This window comes from Podarcis pityusensis, assembly GCF_964106645.2.
Source record: "Podarcis pityusensis genome assembly, chromosome: 2".
Taxonomy (NCBI): Eukaryota; Metazoa; Chordata; class Lepidosauria; order Squamata; family Lacertidae; genus Podarcis; species Podarcis pityusensis.
The window spans coordinates 37,768,140-37,788,306 of record NC_138029.1 but is presented as its reverse complement, the minus strand read 5'-3'; the positions used below and the strand labels follow the sequence as shown (position 1 = coordinate 37,788,306).

The window sequence follows — 20,167 nt, the reverse complement described above, 5'->3', positions numbered from 1 at the left end:
TACTTAGAAACGTCACATTGTGTTCAGCGGTTGGCTTTACTCCCTAATAAGATAGTAGCCCTGATATGGTGTTTAGTTGACTAAGACTAAGGAGAACTAGGTTTGACTTCCTGCTAACTCAGCCATGAGTCTCGCTGAGTGAATTGTGACCAGTCATACACATTGTCAGCCTAAACTGGGTTGTTTTTTTTTATTTTGAATATTTGTGTCCTGCCTTTCCTAAAAGTTAACGGCAGCTGACAGTAATCTATAAATCATAGAATAATAGAATCTTAGAGTTGGAAGGGACCCAAGGGTCATCTAGTCTAACCCCCTGCAATGCAGGAATTTCAGCTAAAGCATCCATACAACCACACATCAGTAAGTGTCCAAATAAAAACAATAAATACAAATGCAACACAAATATACCCTGTGGTGGTGAGGATACAGTGGGATAATCCCCATATATTCTATGCCATTTTAAATTCCCTGAAGAAAGGAAAGGATAAACATAGCAAAACAATACATATATTGTATCTAACTCAGTGAATCTGTGGTTATAGATGCCCTGGAAAATGTATTACTAAGTTCATGGCAAACACCACCAAAAAGTGGTACCTTTAGCTGTGAATGTGCCGGGTCAGACTTCACCTTTTCTGTGTTTGGCTGTGTCCACAATGCTGGCCTTGAGTGCTGCTGTAGTGCTGTTAGCTGTGCAAGCAATGTTATTATGATAACTAGGGATGGAAAACAAGTATAGCTATGCATCTTTAGTGAACCCAAGGCAAAGCAAAAAGTACCTACATGTGCCTGTCCAGAAAGGTTGCACTTATACATGGAAGTCTATATCTTCTGATGTTGAATACAAGTGATCCAAGAACCACACAAATATGTAGAAATAACTTAGTCACATAAAGATACCCATCATATGTGGGTGACAAACTCTCATTGCAGCCCTTGGACAGCAAAAGCTTAGTCTCTTCTTGTGGATTGCTGATATGATGAACTGAATTATTTTAGGATTTCTAAATGGTAACCATAATTTTAATCATACAGAATAATTCATTTCACAACTGTTTTCAATATATTTCTTTGTAGAAACTAGCCATACCTGATTAAAAAACAGGATGTAAGTACTGTACAGCTTATTGACACTGAATGGTGATTGATCTTTCGGAATATGACAGTTCCTGAACTGTTAACAAATGCCCCCAAATAACAGACACTTATCTGGATATCACACAACCATAGCTCAATTACCTGCATTTTTAATAGTTGACAACAATATGAAGGCACTCTTTCTTTTTCCTAGGACATGGAAACAGCTACATGTGAATATAAAACCAAAGAAAACGAGGATCTCTATGAGAACAGAAAGGTCAGTCTCTGAAATTTGCTTCACATGCTTTCATTGTTGCATCATTGTATTTTAAAAACCCAACCCCCTTTTCTTGTATATACATTAAAGGTAAAGGGACCCCTGACCATTAGGTCCAGTCGTGACCGATTCTGGGGTTGCAGCGCTCATGTTGCTTTATTGGCCGAGGGAGCCGGCGTTTGTCTGCAGACAGCTTCCGGGTCATGTGGCCAGCATGACTAAGCTGCTTCTGGCGAACCAGAGCAGCACACGGAAACACTGTTTACCTTCCCGCTGGAGTGGTACCTATTTATCTACTTGCACTTTGATGTGCTTTCGAACTACTAGGTTGGCAGGAGCAGGGACCGAGCAACAGGAGCTCACCCTGTCCCGGGAATTCGAACCACCGACCTTCTGATCGGCAAGTCCTAGGCTCTGTGGATTAACCCACAGCGCCACCCGCATCCCTTTTGTATATACATTACATGGTGCTTAAAGTAACAGTCAGCCCCACAGGAATGGTCAAGATGTCTCTGAGATAAAAATATATATGCTTGTGATCTTTTTATTGGGGTGGCGATTTCCTTAACTCATAGCAGACTAATTAAGGAGGCATAATTTTCCTGAAATAGGGGTATATAGATATGGTGCATTTTTAAGAACTATGCAGTTGTTTGTGCTACATAGAAATAGTAGAGGCCAAATCCCACAATGGGAAATGTAGCTTAACAATGATTTGAAAGTTTTGTATTTAAAGATTATATAGAATGTGAACTACCTATTTTATTCTTATGTCAGAATTGTGTTTTCCACTTGCACAATGGTTTTAGCATACAGTATGCTATAAGCAAGAGACCAGACTTTGAATGACCTTAGTGGTACTAAATGATCTCAGGAATCTATGGTTGCATAAACAGGTACCGTGGTACCTTGGGTTACAGACGCTTCAGGTTACAGACTCCGCTAACCTAGAAATAGTATCTCGGGCGGTGGCGCGGCAGCAGCGGGAGGCCCCATTAGCTAAAGTGGTACCTCAGGTTAAGAACAGTTTCAGGTTAAGAACGGACCTCCAGAACGAACTGAGTTCTTAACCCGAGGTACCACTGTAGTCATAAACTTCCAAGAAGAACACAGCAGAGAAGCTGTTGTAATGTAACTTTTTGTAAGTGTAACATTTTGTATGGATTCAGAGTCAGACTCAACAGACAGTCTGACTTTACAGTCTATCAGCGTTCTGGTTTAGTTGCTTACCTTGGGACCTATGAAGGCTGGAGGCCACTCATTTTGAAAGCTTGTTCTTTAGTCTAGCATGTTATCTACTCTTGAACATAGATGTGGTCCTCCAAATCTTGTTGGACTCCATCTCCCATCTCCCCAGCTAGCAAGGAGGCCCAATGGCCAGAGATTATGAGAGCTGTAGCTCCAAAGCATTTAGACACCCCTGTTCTACACCATCAGTTCCAAAGAAAATAAAGTATGCTTCTTATCTCAGATGTCAAAACCCCAAATCCCACCTTTACTGTTTTAGATGACTTTATGTATAGGATCTTCCTGTTTCTGTAAGCCACTTTCACATGAAACTGGAGCATTTTGCTGTCAACATATTATGGGGTGCCAGATAGAAAACCATTTCCAATCCTCCTTAAATGCCCAATTGATCTTGCCTCAAAGTCTAACAGTCTTTCCCCCCCTCCCTGTGACAATTGTAAATTATTCTTTAAAAAAATTATTATTATTATTATTATCAAGATGCTCTCCCCCTTCCGATGTACTGCACAATAACTCTCCCCTGGAAACCCAGCTGAATGTATAATTTTTTACCACTCTGACTGTCAGATGCTTAAAAGCTACCGCTGGAGGTGTTTGCATAAAAGAGTTCCTTTGTGGATCTCTGAGAGAATCTAGCAATGTTCTTGATAGTATCCCACCATGCTGATAAGGGCTGGCTGCTCTAGTTGCATCTGACTTAATGACTATGCATGCTTTTTCTCCGTGTATCCATCCCATCAATTCTATTCTACATTAGCATGCAGCTTGTGCAAAGCTTGTACAAAGCAGTGGAATTTGGGAGCTGTTCAAACCTGTTTTTGGTATAAAAATAAATGTAGAAGAACAATGCACACAGGAAATCTGGACCTTTTTGTCTTTGGGCTTGTTTCCTTACATATGTCCAAGTTCCATGCCATAGGGGGCATAGGAAGGTGATGGGGTTCAAAAGTTCCATCTGATTAATTGGATTCTACTCCATTTATGTCATGACAGATTTGCTATTTTTTTAAAGGAAGGCTGGTATTGTAGAATTGTTATCTGATACACAAGACAATTGTATGTAACTGAAAATTGGTGGGGCAAATTCCCCTGACTTTTTTTTTTTTTTTTTTTTTTTGTCCTCAAATTTCTGATTATTCAGTTGGCCTGGCACTCTGTGTGAGCTCTAAAAAGCACATGGGGATGCTGTGTGCATGGGGATTTCAATTCCTTTCAGCAGAGGGAGTTGATAAGTCGGTGCTGTGGGATGCTTCTGCAGACTGGCTCCCTCTTTGGAAATGCATGGAGAAGTGGAGCAATGCACCAGAGTCCCCACAGCCAGTGCAGATAGCTGGCTTGGAAGTTTTAAAGCATTTGTTTTCTCCTTCCCCAACAGCTCAAGGCCTGAAAAATACTTCAGAACAAAATGTAAACATAGATAGTCATTGGGGGAGAAACATAATGCATTTATGCTAATGCCAGCTTACACTTACCCTATTGGGAGCGAGTGAAGACAGGAAGAAAAACAGTCAAAACATACTTGATATTTGGCTTGTCTCTAAAGAAGGCCTGTCTGTTTCAAACTTCAGGAATTCTCCTAAGAATGCCCCTCTGCACATCCTTTCTGTTTAAACACTGAGAGGAGATGTGAGAGCTGAGACAGAAAGGTTGTACTTTTGTTCCTCTACCCCTCAACCCCAGCTCCCTGCTCGATGCTCCTCTTGGTCTACCCATCCTATTTGGATAGTCACCGCTACCCTGCCCATTGGGAAATTTACCAGCACTGTGGGTGCACCCATGGTTTGGGAAGGCTGAGGCTATTTCTGCATACATGCATGCATATTCCCAAATGGTACACTCTCTCTCCCACATATACAGTGAGAAAAAGAAACCACAGAAATGGATACTAGTAATTCTAGCTGCTACATACAACCATTGTTGTGATGGACATGGATCTCATTGTTATTATGGAAGAAGCTGGGGAAAGGGTGGACTGGTTTTTCCCATTTAGCCAGCTACATAAATATGCTGGCTAAACGGGCATATGGGGAGTGGAAGGAACTAATGGGAGATACTTTCGTCCAAGTTTCCCGTGCAGTGCTTGAATGCAGCAGCAAGGTGGTTAGTGGGTACTTGCATGTGGGAGCTTATCACCCCCATTTCACAACAGTGGCCACCAATTTCTTTCTGGCACAATTCAAGGGGATGGAGTTTACCTTTAAAGCCATAGATATCTTAGGTCTAGGTTAGTCATCTCCTTTACTGTTCTGCCCTAAGACCTGATGGGGTGCTCTTCACTGTCCCAAATCTGGCAGATTTTTCAAGACAGCTGAGAGAGAGCCTCTTCTCCATTCCTTGAGAGGGCTTTTTGGACCCCCTCTCCACCAGTCTTCCACCAGCTTTTTAAAACTTTTAACATTGTTATTCAGACTTCCTTTGCTGTAGAAGTGCTGTCTTCACTGTAAAAGGACAGGACAGGAAATTCCCAAAACAAATAAATAAGCTGCTCACCTACAGCCATCTGGAACTGCCATCAAGTCCCATGAAAAGATATTTATTATTACATTGTGATCTGAAAATAGTGAAGTATGAAATCTGGACAGAGTTGCATCTCTGAACTAGACTGAAGCCAGGAGTAGATGACCATTGTTTAATGAATGCCAGAGAATAATAGTAAAAGTCTATTTTTCTTTTTTAAAAAGACTAAAGAATAAAACTTTCCTAGTTTCACTTTCTATGCCATAAAATACAGTATATTGCATTGCCCATCATAGGAGCCAACTCCTAGGGGGCATGGGGGCTTTGGCGTCCACAATAAAATATTTGAGTTGATGGGCATTCCCATTCATAAAGTTGATGGGCATTCCCATTCAAATGGTGTGTGTGCACTGCATCATGTGATCACTTATGCAGGGCAGGGCTTACCTGAGCCCCCACAATATTTTATTCAAGTTGGCATCCCTGTTGTTCGTAGAAGGCATTGTTCTGGTTCAAGGTCACATATCTCTACAATCATTGTATAGTGGAAAGTGGAAGACAAAGGGAAAAGGATTGACACATGGGTTTCTCTGTGATTCTGCACCATGCCATATTCAGATGTCTAGAAACCTTCTCAGGAGAAATGGAATATTTTAGGATGAATATTTCTCTTTTGTATCAGTTCAGGATTCTTCTTGCTGTGTCGTTATTCCACCCTTACTCTTGCCCCATCTTTCTTTTGTTGGCTGCCACATAATAGTTGTTGTATTGTTTGTTGTTTGTTTAATATACATCCCTTCATCCGAGGTTCACAGGGCAATTTACAGTATAATACATAACATAACAAAAACCAAAAACAGTAACCCTCCATCACCAAGTTTAAAAGGCCATAGAATGTTCTATCAGCTAAAGGCCTGGTTATAGAGGAACCTTCTCTTCTGGTGCTGTTGCTGAGAAGGCACTGTCCCAACCTACCTGCTAAAGTGTACCACCCGTTGATGGTTGGGGAACTTCCTATGGGGTAAAGATGGTGAGTGTTGCTCCAATGCAAGATCCTGGACTAGATGATCTTCAGGTTCCTTCAAACCTCACAATTCATGACTGTTAAGTAAAATATATAAAGTCAGATTACCACCCAAAAGCTGCCCGTAGGACATAATTCTTCCTGGTTATGCTATTAACGAGGCAGACCTGTTGTCCCCTTACAAGCTGCAAATTACACAGGCAAATGTAATTACCCATTCTCTTTGTTATTAGCACTCAGTGAGGAAGTTTCCAGCCATCCTTCCTTTCATGGCATTTCAAAGCTTTCTCATAAGATGCATTCCTGATATTAAAGACAATGAGATGTCCTTTTTTTTAAAAAAAGAATTCAATTAAACATATGCCTACTGTGACTCTTTATTCACAGCAAATTGTCTCTGTAAATAATCTTCATCAAAAGTCAGAACCAATCCCCATTAGTTGTTTAGATTAATTAATGAGTCCCCCTGGAGCCACCCAAATGAATTCAATTTAAACGTCAACAACTTGGCTACGGAGTTTCCCAGGTTGGCATTAAGACAATATTAAACCTGCAATAAGTCACATTTAAAATGTTAATTCGGAGAAGCTCTCCATTTAGAGCACTTAATTAAATCCTTAAATAAACTGCATGGGCTCTGTACCAGATGGTTCTGCATTTTCATTGCAGCAAAGAGCCTTGAAGTCATTGAGGGAAGTAATATCATAGGCATGGTGAAGATAACCAGGATATATAGTGTAATAAAATCTAATCTTGTTTCCAGCCGGGAGATTCAGTGTATGTACACAACCCAGGCTAAAATTGTAAGTTAATTACATTAACCCCAGTATACTCTGGTATCTGAGCAGCCACGAGACAAAATTAGTCTTTTCCCATCATAAGATTCTTTTCAACTTCACTATATTAATTTTTCACCAAATACTTACTCATAAGGAAAATTGAAGTTAATGTAACCAAAGACAAAGTAATGCAGTCTTAATATTCTGAAGGGATTAGAAGGGGCTGCATAAATACACTCAGCAAATGTCAGTCACTTGGAATGGATTTTAAGGAAGTGGAGGAGGTGCAAAGGGGAAAAAATTATAGCATCCAGCTGTGTTATGCATTATGTTGAGGTGCCCTGGAAGTTACAATTTCAGGAATGCAGGCCTTCAAATAAATAGCTTAAGAGAGGTGGCCTCCTGATAGGAAGCTGGGATCCTGAGTGAACTCTTTGCATGGTGGTAGCTGTAAATCAAGGTGGCAAGTATGTCTTCCCTCTTGCCAAAGGCTCCCCCTTAGCACATGACAGGTAGACGCTGGAAGTGAACAAAAGGGACTGGCCCCGGCTGATGAGGGTGATCAGCAGGGTACTCAGAAACTCAGACTCCTCCTGCCTCTTTCTGCCTTCTAAAGGTTAACAGAAATACGTCGCATGTGACATTTTACCAGCAGGGAAATAAGTGCCATGTAGCAAAGAAAAGGAACGTGGGTGGCGCTGTGGTTTAAACCACAGAGCCTAGGACTTGCCGATCAGAAGGTCGACGGTTTGAATCCCCACGACGGGGTGAGCTCCTGTTGCTCAGTCCCTGCTCCTGCCAACCTAGCAGTTCAAAAGCACATCAAAGTGCAAGTAGATAAATAGGCACCACTCCAGTGGGAAGGTAAACGGCGTTTCCGTGCACTGCTCTGGTTCGCCAGAAGTGGCTTAATCATGCTGGCCACATGACCCGGAAGCTGTACGCCGGCTCCCTCGGCCAATAAAGCGAGATGAGCGCCGCAACCCCAGAGTCGGTCACGACTGGACCTAATGGTCAGGGGTCCCTTTACCTTTAGCAAAGAAAAATCCATTCCTAGTGACAAATGGCAATCCAAGAAAACCGAGATTGCCATTTGATCTGAAGCGGTTTTCCTGTGGGGAAGGGAGTGGAATGAAAGGAAGTATGGATAAGCCCAAGCTTGGCTTACCTCTGAATCAAGCCAAGACTAGCCATATATGACTCACCCATTGCTAACTTATACACAGATGTCTCAGGGTTGTGCTCTTCACATTGATTCTTTTGAGCAGAGCCAAATACTGGAGTGTACACAGTCACTTTCCCCCAAGCAGCCTTAGAGAAGCTGTCCTAGCACTACATGACATAAGAAGCTCCCACTGAGCCATTTTCCTAGTACCAGAGTGAGTGCAGGCCATGCCTGGGAGGCCTAACCTTATAAAAAAACAATTTTAGTTTTTTTGTAGATCAGGAGGGGGCAGAATGTGGAGGGGGTGGGATGCTTCAATAATCACCACTTCCTGAGCTCCCCTCTAAATGGAAGAGCAGCTATAATAATCTGTGTGGTACCATTTCAGTTGATTTCAGTCTCCAGCCACCCTGACAGTCTTATGCTTCAAAATGAGCTCTTCTGAAAGTGAGAAGGGAGATGGATTTCACATAGTATAGAGATGGTGAATAATTTTTTCCTTCTCTTCACACACCCACACCCTGGCAGTCCATGGCTTTACCTTATCTGTAGGGATGGAAGGATATGTCAAATTTGGTTCCCTCAGTTGTTGGCTTGTCTTTCTTGGGACACAATGGAAGAGTGTGCCATCAAAGGTGAAGTCAAACCATTGGAGAGTTACAGCACCGGCTGTGACTGTTGAGACCAGTATGAGAGAGACATGTTTTGTTGCAGCTGGGGCAGGTGAAGGCGTCTGGTTGTGCTTCTGCAGGTGCACCATCCTTTGCAAGTAATCTCAGAGTGATTTGTTGTTGTTGTTGTTTAGTCGGTTAGTCGTGTCCGACTCTTTGTGACCCCATGAACCAGAGCACGCCAGGCACTCCTGTCTTCCACTGCCTCCTGCAGTTTGGTCAAACTCATGTTCAGCTGTCAGGTCCTGGTGGTGGTTGCTTGTGAGTAACCAGGCAGGACTCCGACCTGTCTTTTACAGGTTTTATTGGTGCAAACTATTTACAGTGCAGAACCACAAAGTTCATGTCCATCTTAGTCACTTGCAGAATCCAGGAGTGGCCTCTTCTGGCTTCTCCCCCAACATCCCAAATCTCCACCTCCCCTCCTTGCGTTTCACCCCTCTGCGCAGGCTGGGTGACGGAAGTGGCGTGTGTGCCTCTTGGCTAGCCGGGTTACGTGAGGCGCTTGGGCTCTCAGCAGCATCTTTGAGCCCTCTCGCTTGGCTCCCCCCTTCCCTCTCTGCTCCACTGGAGGTGTGGCTTTCCCCACCACTGGACGAGGAGCTGCTCCTCAGAAGCATAGGACGTTCTCTGTATTCCCCTGCCTCCCTCCCCTCTTCCGAAGGCAGTCCCCTGACATCGTGGCTTCGAGAACACTGTCCAACCCTCTCGTCCTCTGTCGTCCCCTTCTCCTCGTGCCCTCAATCTTTCCCAACAGAGTGTGACAAATGTTTGCAACAGGCTGTGCCCAGTGACATCCCCACCACTCATATACTTGCACGTATGAAGTATTTAAGGTACTGCTGGTGAATAGCTCTGTGACACCCTCTTTGGGGCATGCTGCTTTTAGCCAAAAGTGAGCATTTGGCATGTGCATTGGGGAAGAGCATTGTGCATACAAAAGTCCCACAGTTTTCAGTGTAGCAAGTGAACAGCCACAGCTAGCTGCAGGACACCAGCTAGTGTCCTGACCACCGTGTGCTTGCATAGGCTTTGTCAACCAGTGTCAAATGTAGCTCTGTAATAGCTAGCTCCTAATGCTATCTGCATGCTCTTAGGTTCCTGCAAGTGACCTGCCTCCCCCAAACGACATTGAGAAGTGAGGAGATCTTGACACATTTGTGGAATGTCAAGCATGACTCAGTTCGGGGAGCTTCTCCCACCTTTGACTAATTGCTGACCTGACATCTTTCTGATAGTGACCTTGTTTCAGCTAGTAATTCAAATATCTTTCAGTGTCAGAAATAATAAGTGCCACAGTGAGATGAACAAGCAGAGCTTAAGTTGAGCACAGATTAATGGGGTTTTAATATTCCTAATTTAATCACTCCTTTCTGTCTGAATGTGTGCAACATGATGTAGCAGCTAATTATTTTTTTAACCATGATGGGGATCTTTCCTAATCATTTTTATATTTAACATGGATGAAGGAAGGGCAGTGATTAATGATGGAATAAATCTTATGACACAGAAGCAAGCACAAGATCAGTTGAAAATACGGCTCTCTGGTGTGTATGTGTGTGTGTGTTTTAATCCCCATTTTCCATGCTGCAAATAATCACCAGCCCATTTTCATTTCAATTGTAAGATTTTTGCCACTCCCCACCCCCCAAAAGGGAGGGGCCCTGAAAGTTTTATTTTAGAGTAATTCCATTAGCAGATGCCTGTGAGCATCTTTCAAAATGGTGAGGTATTCCCACATCTTCTGCCTCTAATAGAATCGCAATTATTTGCATTTGCAGGAAGATCGGTGTCTTTTCAAGCATTTCTTCTTGACACAGTGTTCAGAATTACAGGTGAGGCAGAAACCTGCTTTTTGAATCTGTCTGTTGGCCTAAAATGCAGTCAACTGACCTTCCAAGATGACTGCACTGAGTAAAATGATCCTGTTTCTGAAAAATGCATGGTAAAAGGATCAAATTATCGTTCTTTCTTTCGGCATTGGTTTTATGGCTTTGCTGGGACCATGGGTCACTCCCTTAACGAAATACAGCGCCATGATCAACCAGGCTGTATCATATACATATCCGGTTCTGGTTCCGGATGATGGCAATATGCCAGATATTCCCTCCCACTCTTGTGACAAGGAAGGGCCAAGTCTTGAATGGCTAAAGAACAGGTTGTTGTGATGAACAGACCTAGAGAACTACCACTGAAGCGGCAACCCAGGCCCGCACTGCTCTCTGCTCTTTTGGGCACATGTGTAACATTTCCAGGATATAATAAACTTGCTAACTTAAAAAACCACACAGTCAACTGCTTTACAGTTCCACCTTGTGCTGAAGTAGTGAAGAAAGCCAGGTCACTGGGAATCATAATGTCAAGTTAAGGCCAAAGCTACCTGGAGTGGAAAGTGTGTTTGTTTTAAAAAATTTCGATTGAATATGGTCATTGGATAGTTTTTTTTCAAAACTTTGAAAATGCATTTTATTCAATGTCAAGCATGATTTTTTTTTGGTAGGTCATGATATTAGTGATTATACAATGCCTTTTGCAAAGTCCTCCATGTACGTTATTGGAACAATCCTTAAAACACATTTGTAAAGCAGACCAATGAGTATTGTACATGGGGCAGAAGGATTATCACTTGAGGTGAGGCTTAACCTGGGTACTTCCTGGCTCACATACCCTGCTCCTATAGTTGGAGCAGATGTGCCTGTCTCATAACCATTGTTAAGCAACCAGGAGTATGCTGTGGGCTCATGTGCTCCCGCCCCATTCTTCCACCCTCTACAAGTTCTCCCATCCCTTCCCTGTTAGGAATAGCAACAGCACATGGCAAGCAAAGTGGCAGTGGTGCCTTGCTGGTAGCAGTGCTCTTCCTTGCCAGGAAGGAGATGCGGTCAAGTGGGGTCAGGTGGTGATGGTTGTAGTGAAGTCGGGGGAACTTCAGGTTGGCAACAGTGTCCCCATGCTACCAAACCCAGTATCTCTTCTCACCCCATCTCCATCCAGGCTAGCCCCAGCACCACTATCAGAAAGGCATCACTGAGACTCTGCCCTTCCTCACACGCCACTGACAGTTGTTGGTAGCTATAGTGCAACTTCGAGAATCTACTGAGACTAGCCAAGGCTGATGATAACTCTGTTTAGCTTTGGGACTAGGGTTAGAAAGTTTTAAGCCATGATTAAAGCTAGCTCTGGTCAATCCTGGTGTAGACATGATTCTAGTCAATAATAAATAGGAATGGGGGGGGGGGATTCATGGTCAGAAAGGAAGTAGGAGTATGTATGTATATGTACCAAATTCTCAGTCTCCTAAACCATGGTTCGGAGACTGCTATTGCTACATCTGCACTGGGCCTTAGTTGCTATGCCATTCCAGCTTTCCCATGTACAAAGCATCCGACATGTCAGTATTTGGACAATTCCCATAGCTATATGTTTCAGATTTTGAAAATTCATTGTTTTGAATGTGAAAATTCTTAACTGAGGACTCAAGACTTTAAATTCAATTTGCTGTCATATTTACTCTGCAAACAGAATGGAAGCTTCATGAATATGGAACAGCGTATTTGTTTCAGACCAACATAAATGGGCACTCAGCATAGTTCTAACATCAGATTGTTAACAGCTTGTATTACTGTAGATAGGGAAACATAAAGCAAGGCAGAGACAATGCTTAAACTTTCAAGATCCTGTTCAAATGAATATATACATGATGATTAAGATGGCAGATTTACTAAGCATGAGCAGATTCCGCTCCCTCCCCATAAAATTTAATTCCCAGTTTTCCTTGAGCCTTTCTCTTATACAACATATAGCAGTGCACATATTTGTGGTATAATTGCATTTGTCTTCCAAACTGTTCCCCCCCGCCAAGGGCGCCTTCACTTTTGCCTTGATTTGATTGTCTATTTCTAATCTCAGAGAAAAGCCCATCACATAAGTATTCATTACAAAATTGCATTTTACATGGTCAGTATCCTCTTGTCTAATTATTGACCTTCCCAACCCCCTCCCAAAAGTTATATATTTTTGGTTTTCTGTTTTTAGCTCTCCTGCTGTGATGGCGTGCAGCTCTTCGTATCAGTTTCACATTTAAACATATTGATGGGTGGGTCACTTTTTCTTTCTTTCCCAGCTGATGGGACTCAAGGCATATGCATCTGTTTGCTACTTGTTATAATAGGACTCAAAGTGACAGCATTTTGTAATTAAACTGATCTGGGTTTGTAATGCAGTATCATTAGCTGAGGGAGTTTAATTACAAATTGCAGCCCAGTGTCTGCTTTGGCTAACTCATAAGATATGTGATCCCATCAGATGTGTTAATTCTGAACTGCTTTTCCTGGTGGAGATAAATATCGTCTATGACCTTCCAGTGGTTAATTTCTAATGAGAGGTACAGGTGCTCATGCTTGCCTTAGAGGTAGCACTTTCCATGAAGCTTTGCAGATGCTACTGATCAGCTGATCAGTGGTGAGACTGCCCCATATGTCATATATCAAGTTGGGTGTGACTTTTCACCAGATGTTGATGTGTGTCTGGGCTCATCAGGGGCATGGTCTGGCATGGTTTGTATGCTTGGCAATTTTATATTTAATAACGCTTTCCACCAGTTTTCCTGAAACAGATGTTAAACCAATTGTCTTGTAATTTCCCAGACAACAACCCCTCCCCCATCCCATTTTAAAAGTTGATGGTGGCCCCTTCCCATTGCTTGAGTACAGAGACTTACACTAGGGGTAAGTTACATATTTTCATTACATCAACCTGAAAGGGGGGGGTTTAACCCTGTGGGAATGGGGGTTTTCTGTCAGGGGAGTGGACAATGGCTTGTGATTTCATGAGCAATAAGGTGAGAATATGGGGTCTCCTAACAACTCTCAGCACCCTTAACAAACCACAGCTCCCAGCATGCTTTGGGGGGAAGCCATGACTGTTCAAAGTGGCATAGTGCTTTAAATGCATGGTGTGGATGGGGCCTAGGTAAGGATCTGTCGCCCCAAGTATTTCTACTCATCAAAGAGACTGACAACTGATTCAAACAAGAATTTTGCATATTGGGGTATGATCCCAGAGTAAGGTTACTAGATTTTCTTCAATGAATCTGGGGACACTTTTCAACTTCAATGGATTTTGTATGGGGACTGATTTGTAAATCTGGGGACTGTCCCTGGGAAAGTCTGGTAATCTTATCCCAGAGTACAAAGTAAGCACACAATGCCCACCCATCTGAAATGAACTGTACACCATGCATGTTTAGCTTCAACCATAATCTGTCCCTTTTGTTGTTGTTGCCTGAGTGTGGGACAAGCATCTATATTGTACCTGATTTTCTTTTTTAAGAAAAAGTGTGAAGCAGGTGTAGAATCTTGTTCAGCCATGAACCACAAGGCATGAATATACCCTTGAACAGAGACTGACACCAATCTTGTTTCGCAAAACTTCTCCTTTTCCCCAACCTCTGGGTATGCTTGGTTCACTGCCTGGTCCATTACAGGCAGACCGAGTAAATTAACATTCTTTATTAGGCTCTCACTTGAGAAAATGAAATTGAGGAAAGGGTCTATGATAGCGGTGACACCAGAGTTCCACTGCAGAAGAAATGCAGCCACAGGGCTTGGTCATATATAACCAGCTTGGAATGAGAGTGTTCAGGTAAGGAAATGGAGGGCTGAAGGGCTCAGCTGTGCAAGCAAAAAATAATTAGAGCCTGTTTGTCTTCATCTCAAACCTATGAAAATGGAAGTGAGGGATGAGCAGCACAACCAGGGAGGGGGGCTGACCCACAGATTCATTCCAGTACAAACTCACTCCCACCCTTTTCTCCCCGGCAAAGGCGTGCTTACCACTGCTTACTGTCTTTTGAATAATTGTGTTTCTTGCAATGCCAATCTCAGCTTTCAAAAACCACTACTGAAACCTGAAACTGTTTTGAGGCTGCCTTAGTAGTCGTGGAAGTTTTAAATAAGCGACAAGATGCTTTTGTTTTGCTACTACATCTAAGCATTTGTCTGACATTTCCTAGCAACAGTGAGGAGTAGAGTTGTAGTTGTTGTTTTATTTCGCCACAATGATTTTAATGTTGTGAATTGGTCATAGTGCTGGACAATCCTCTCACAATATATATCGGGGTGGGGGGAACCCTTTTCAGCCTGAGGGCTGCATTCCCTCATGGAGAATCTTTTTGTTGCGGGGTGGGGGTGGACATGAGGTGGATGGGGCCTGAGGTGAAAGTAAGTGGAGCAGTGGATGTAACTCTTACATTTGAACAGTAGGCCAGTCATGCAAAAGACAGAGGTTTCTACATACAGCAGCCCCCTCCCTCCTCCTTCAAGTTTTATATTTGGACATTTGGCTTCATTGGTTTAAAACTGTTTTCTTACTAAAATGTTCTCAACATGCTGACTACATGGTTGTGAAAACTAAGTTTATGTTATAAGAACATTTTGTCTCCACTGAACTTTGGGAAAGTACCGTATTTTTTGCACCATAACACTCACTTTTTTCCTCCTAAAAAATAAGGGGAAATGTCTGTGCGTGTTATGGAGGGAATGCCTACGGGTGGCAGAATCCGCGACCAGGGGAAGGAGACGGCGGAAGAAGAATGGAAGAAATTTAAAATCTATCTTAAGGACTATTATAAACTTGATGAATGTTAGAATGTCGAGGTTTTGAGAAAGAAAGGGTTACAGCGATATAAGATTAGATTGAAGGAAAGATTAAGAAGACATATGTTTGACAGAACTATTTAGAAGTTGCTGGAAAATTTTGGACATTGGGATGCAGAAAGGGGAGGTATGGGGGAGTCCGAGAAAGAAGGTTTATGAAAAAAAAAAAAGGTCATGAAACTATACGTGTTTGTATGTCTTTTTATATGTTTGTATTGTTTTAAAAATTTTGCAAAACCAATAAAAATTTATATTAAAAAAAAAAAAGGAATGCCTACGGGTGGCATGCCTACGGATTTTCCTCCTCTAAAAACTACGTCCGTGTTATGGTCGGGTGCATGTTATAGAGCGAAAAATACGGGTATATCCAGAGCTTCTCTCCTTGTTTATTCTTCCTTGTGGCTAGAAGGAAGGGAGGGTCTCAGAAACTCCCCAGTTAACTGGACCTACTAGGATAGTAGGGTGATTCTGTCTGGTGGCAGTCAATCATACTTCTTTTTTGGGGGAGTGGGGTGGACCCTTATACAAAAACCAGGTCAGCCAGTAAGAAAAAAAACCACCCCCCTTCAATCTAGCACAACTGCCTTCTCCATACGTATCTCTCCAAGCTTTAAGAGCAGTTTCAGAAGATGGTGTTCTCTGTCCCGTTGTCGCATGAGATAAGGTAAATAGATGCATTAAGACAGGCCTTTGGGGTCCGATTTCAAGGTGTGCCAGGCTCCTGCTTTCAGTTTGTATTGGACAAGACTTTTTACAATCTTTAATGATCTGCTGCTTTTAGATCCTGTCCCACTGTAGTTTTGCATGCTCAGGTGGAGACCCCCAACCCCAAGAGCCACCCGGAAAAAATGAATGACTCATGGCAATGTGTTACGGAAGTAAATTGGCCACAAGTTTATTTAAACTTTCAGATGTAGGAAGACCTTGGCTTAGGCATAGGGCGTGTATCCCTCCCAGTCCCCAGCCAGTAATCAGGGTAATCAGGCCTGTCTGGGAAGTGGGCTAGCTCTGGAAGACGTTTGTTTTGGCAGAGTGCCCACCCCCATTTCACCGCAACTCTGGGGAGTGCACTGACAACCTTTCAGCGTATGGCCAATGACTCCCCTCCGACTCAGCCCCTTTAACGGGGAACCCTGGGATCGCGTCGCAGGGGGGAACGTGCATCACCACTTCACGCTCCCCCCCCCCATTTAGGGGGAAGATAGACTAAAGGATTCTGCCCAAGGCCTAAAACTGCCAAAGTTGTGACATCTGCTATGGGGAAAGCGAAACCTGCCAATGCAGGGAAATTCCTTAACAGCAACCATCCTAAGACTGTAGCAGCACCCGCATACCTGTAAAAGAAGTTAACCTGTAATAAAAGAGCATTAAACAAAGGGAGGGTAGGGCAGGTGAAGCTCTGGAGCTGACTGCATGCTCTCCCCCCGCCACAGATAGGTTCATTAGAACTGAGGTTTGGCAGGAACCTCTAAGGGCTGTGATGTGGGAAGGTGGACCAGGAACTTCTGCCATTGTCTTAGGGATCGGGGTACTGTTCGCAGCTACACAAAGGGCACCTTCCAGTTGATGGGAGAGTGGTCATTATTATTTTTAGCTGTCTTGCAATTTTATGTTGCATTTTGAATTGGCTTCTTGTATTTTTTTTGCAAGTTACTTTGGGTGCTTTTTAAGGACAGAATTGGGCTACAAGTCTTCCCCCCACCCCAAAATGTGCAGCTGTAGGAAATGGTTGAGTATGACCTGGTGGTCACTCTTGATTCACACAGGACTTTTCAAGGTCCAGCAGACCTAGGTAGCCTTCCATTTGTCTCCTAGAGCATGCTTCAGGATCTCCTCCATTGCATGGGGCTTCCACAGAAAATACTCAGAGGTTCCTCAGTCAGTGAGTCAACCCTTGAAAGTAGAAAGGTTGAAGACCAGGGATCTAGGACATTCGTGGCCTTGAGAGCACAAGCCATGGCTTGGCTAGCAGCAAGAGCTTTGGAATGATATACCTTACACCCACCTGCTGTCTTCTTAATGTTCCAGGTTCAGTCCCTGACATATCCAGGTAGGACTTGGAGAGACTCCCGTCTGAAACTCTGCTGGGACCCTGCCATTCAGTGTACACAATACTGAGCTAGATGGGCCCAGTGGTCCAACCCAGTTTAAGGCAACTTCTTATGTCCCTTATAGCTTTTCATAGCTTGCATGTTATTGGGCTAATCTGATAGGAAATGATGGATCCTACCACCTTGTAAGGGACTGGACTGCATTTTTTTCACATCCTATCTGGTACTACTACAGTTCTGGGATTTCCTAATTTTTAAAGATCATAACAATTTCTTGTTTTTAAACTGGCATGCCAGGTTAAGTTAGTCACTTGGCTGCCTACAGCCCAATCTCAAGTATGGAGGCTTTCTTGCTTTTAAATCAGGTTGGCCAGGATTTCTACAAGATACAATTGCATCCAGGATATGAAAATACATGCGCTTGAATGGTGAATCTCTGAGCCTTAGCGGAGCTGCCTTTTGCTCTGTGAGAGACCGTTGCCATGGCTACACCTGGGTGCAAATAGTTTCCTCATCAAAGTGCCTGCTTCTGCTGCCAGAGTCACTCCTGTGCACTCAGTAGAGATCACAGATGAGGGGCAAGCTCGGGACAGCATCTTGGCAGGAGCAAGGTGGCAGCATCAGCATCAAATAATAGCATCAAAATAGCCTTGTAATTTGAAGTGGAGGTGGGTGAAGGAAAAGCGGTGGTGTGTGTGTGAGAGAGAGTGTATCAGGCCAAGGTTCCTGATAGATCTGTCAAAATGCAAAGGTGCTATTTTCTGCTTGAGAACAATGCAGCTGGCAAAAATGCACTGGGCTGGAATTTAGGAAAGAAACCTGGCTTCAGCTCCGAGATTCTTTCTTTCTTTCTCTCCCTCCCTCCTCCGCCCCGCCATTCTTTTGCCCTTCTGGGTGAATCAATCTTCCGATGAAGCAAGTCAATTTCCCTGTTTCCTCACCCCTAAAATGGGAATAATGGCCTTTTCCCCAGGTGTGCCAAGCATTTTGCAATTTATCAGATAAAACTGCCATATGTGTTATAAGCATTGTTGTTAGTTGAACTTGCTGTAGGAAGTGGTCTTGCACTAGGCAGGCTGCAGGGGCGTGTCTAATGTATGCCAACCTTGCAAAAAAATGTGTTTTTTAAAACGACCAGTGTGTATTTTTAATTAATTAGACAGGATTACTTGAATTTGCAAGTTTTACATTTGCATATGGTAATAATAATAATAATAAATTCCAGACCACACATTCAGAGAAGCAGCAAAAGTAATAGTGGGGTCTGCCATACTTTCATTTCTGCTTCCAGTGGAAAATGACACTCATGGAACTCTTTCTGCAGTGAGGTCCATGGGTTTCAGTCCCAGATGATCATGAGGATGGGAGATCAATGAGTCCCACTGTCACATGTGCTGAAAGTGTTTTTAAAAGGCAGCATTTCTTCTTTACATTCACTTCTTCTTTAAATATATGACTGCTTGAGTTTCAAATCTGGCATCCAAGTTTTATGAATACAGTTTCATTAGGGGGATGATGATGAATGATTGGTTAGTGGATCAGTGCACATAAGTACTGTGTTGTATATGCTCAAATTTAATATCCCAAAACAATGTTGAAACTTCAGTATAAAATTTCAGTTAGTTTCCCAGTACTCGCAGGAAGTTTCCTTATGAAATATTCAGTGGGCTGGATCTAAGAGGGACTCCTTTCCATTTGTGGAAGGGATATGAATCCAGTAGAAGGTATTGCAAATGAAAGTGCATGGTGGGGTGTGGATGTGATTTTTGCCAATTGCCTTACCTCTAGGCCAGCTCCCATACTATTTCAGAAGGTCTTCCCAACACTCTGGAACACTCTGGGGAGGTGACAGGGGGAAAGATAACCTGACACCAGAAAGTACCCCATGAGTCAAACACTGGATCCAACCCAATGGCTTTCTTGCTGATATTTAGGTACTCTGTTACCCACCCCCGTCAACTAGTGCTGAAGAACTGATGTTCTAAAACTCTGAATGTGCAAATCTTGTTGAATTAGATTGAGGTCTAGCAGTAGCACACACTGACCCTTTCACATCAGAACATACACTTTCCTGGCTTTGGTATCAACTAAGGCTAGACCCTAACTGAACTGTGAGTTTCGGTTTTCACAAAGGAACATGCACACACAACAAGGTAGAAATAATGATGTTAGATGAGAGCTTTATCCCCATGATTTGCCAAGATTTCACTGGCTTGTCTTTCTTGTTTTGTTTTCCAGTGCATGTGCATGCTCTTTAAATGTTACTGATCAGACAAAATAAACTAGTGGTGGAAGGTGAGAGACTTTTTTGTGTGTAATGTATGAAGCTAGCGAAACCACTTCCAGTCAACCTCTTTATTGAGCATTCATCCTGATAGGTTTGCACAAAGCTTGCAGGGAGGTGAGCCGATGTTGCCTATTTATTGGCCATCCATTCTAATTTCTTTGCAGGGAGGGAAGAGGATGTTACATCAAGCAGATATTGTCCCACACTTTCTAGGACATTTCCCCTATCAATTTCTTTGTTGCAAAAAGTCCAGGGTTTTCTTGGGTGGTAGGATGGGGAGAGTCTGTAGCAGAAGACCTGCAAATCAACTTTAACTGCATTACCTGTATTTACTGGTATGTATCCCACTGGTGGAAACACACCTAAAAATACTTTCCAGAAATGTTCTGAGTCTTGGGGGACTCAATGAGACACTATAAAGAACCCAAGCTGGCCACCAACAAGGACAAAAAGAACAGAGAGAAAACTTATG

The 20,167-nt window shown here is 43.0% G+C and overlaps 1 protein-coding gene across 6 annotated transcripts in view; it reads left to right on the top strand.

Moving 5' to 3' along the window:
- The window catches only part of TNRC6C (trinucleotide repeat containing adaptor 6C), a 394,661-nt gene that overhangs the window by 48,333 nt on the left and 326,161 nt on the right, over positions 1–20,167 (top strand). For all 6 annotated transcript variants that reach the window (XM_080993552.1, XM_080993550.1, XM_080993549.1 and 3 more), the window contains one exon: positions 1,292–1,357. In XM_080993552.1, the coding sequence (XP_080849678.1) occupies positions 1,292–1,357 (66 nt within the window). The remainder of the gene's footprint in view (positions 1–1,291; positions 1,358–20,167) is intronic.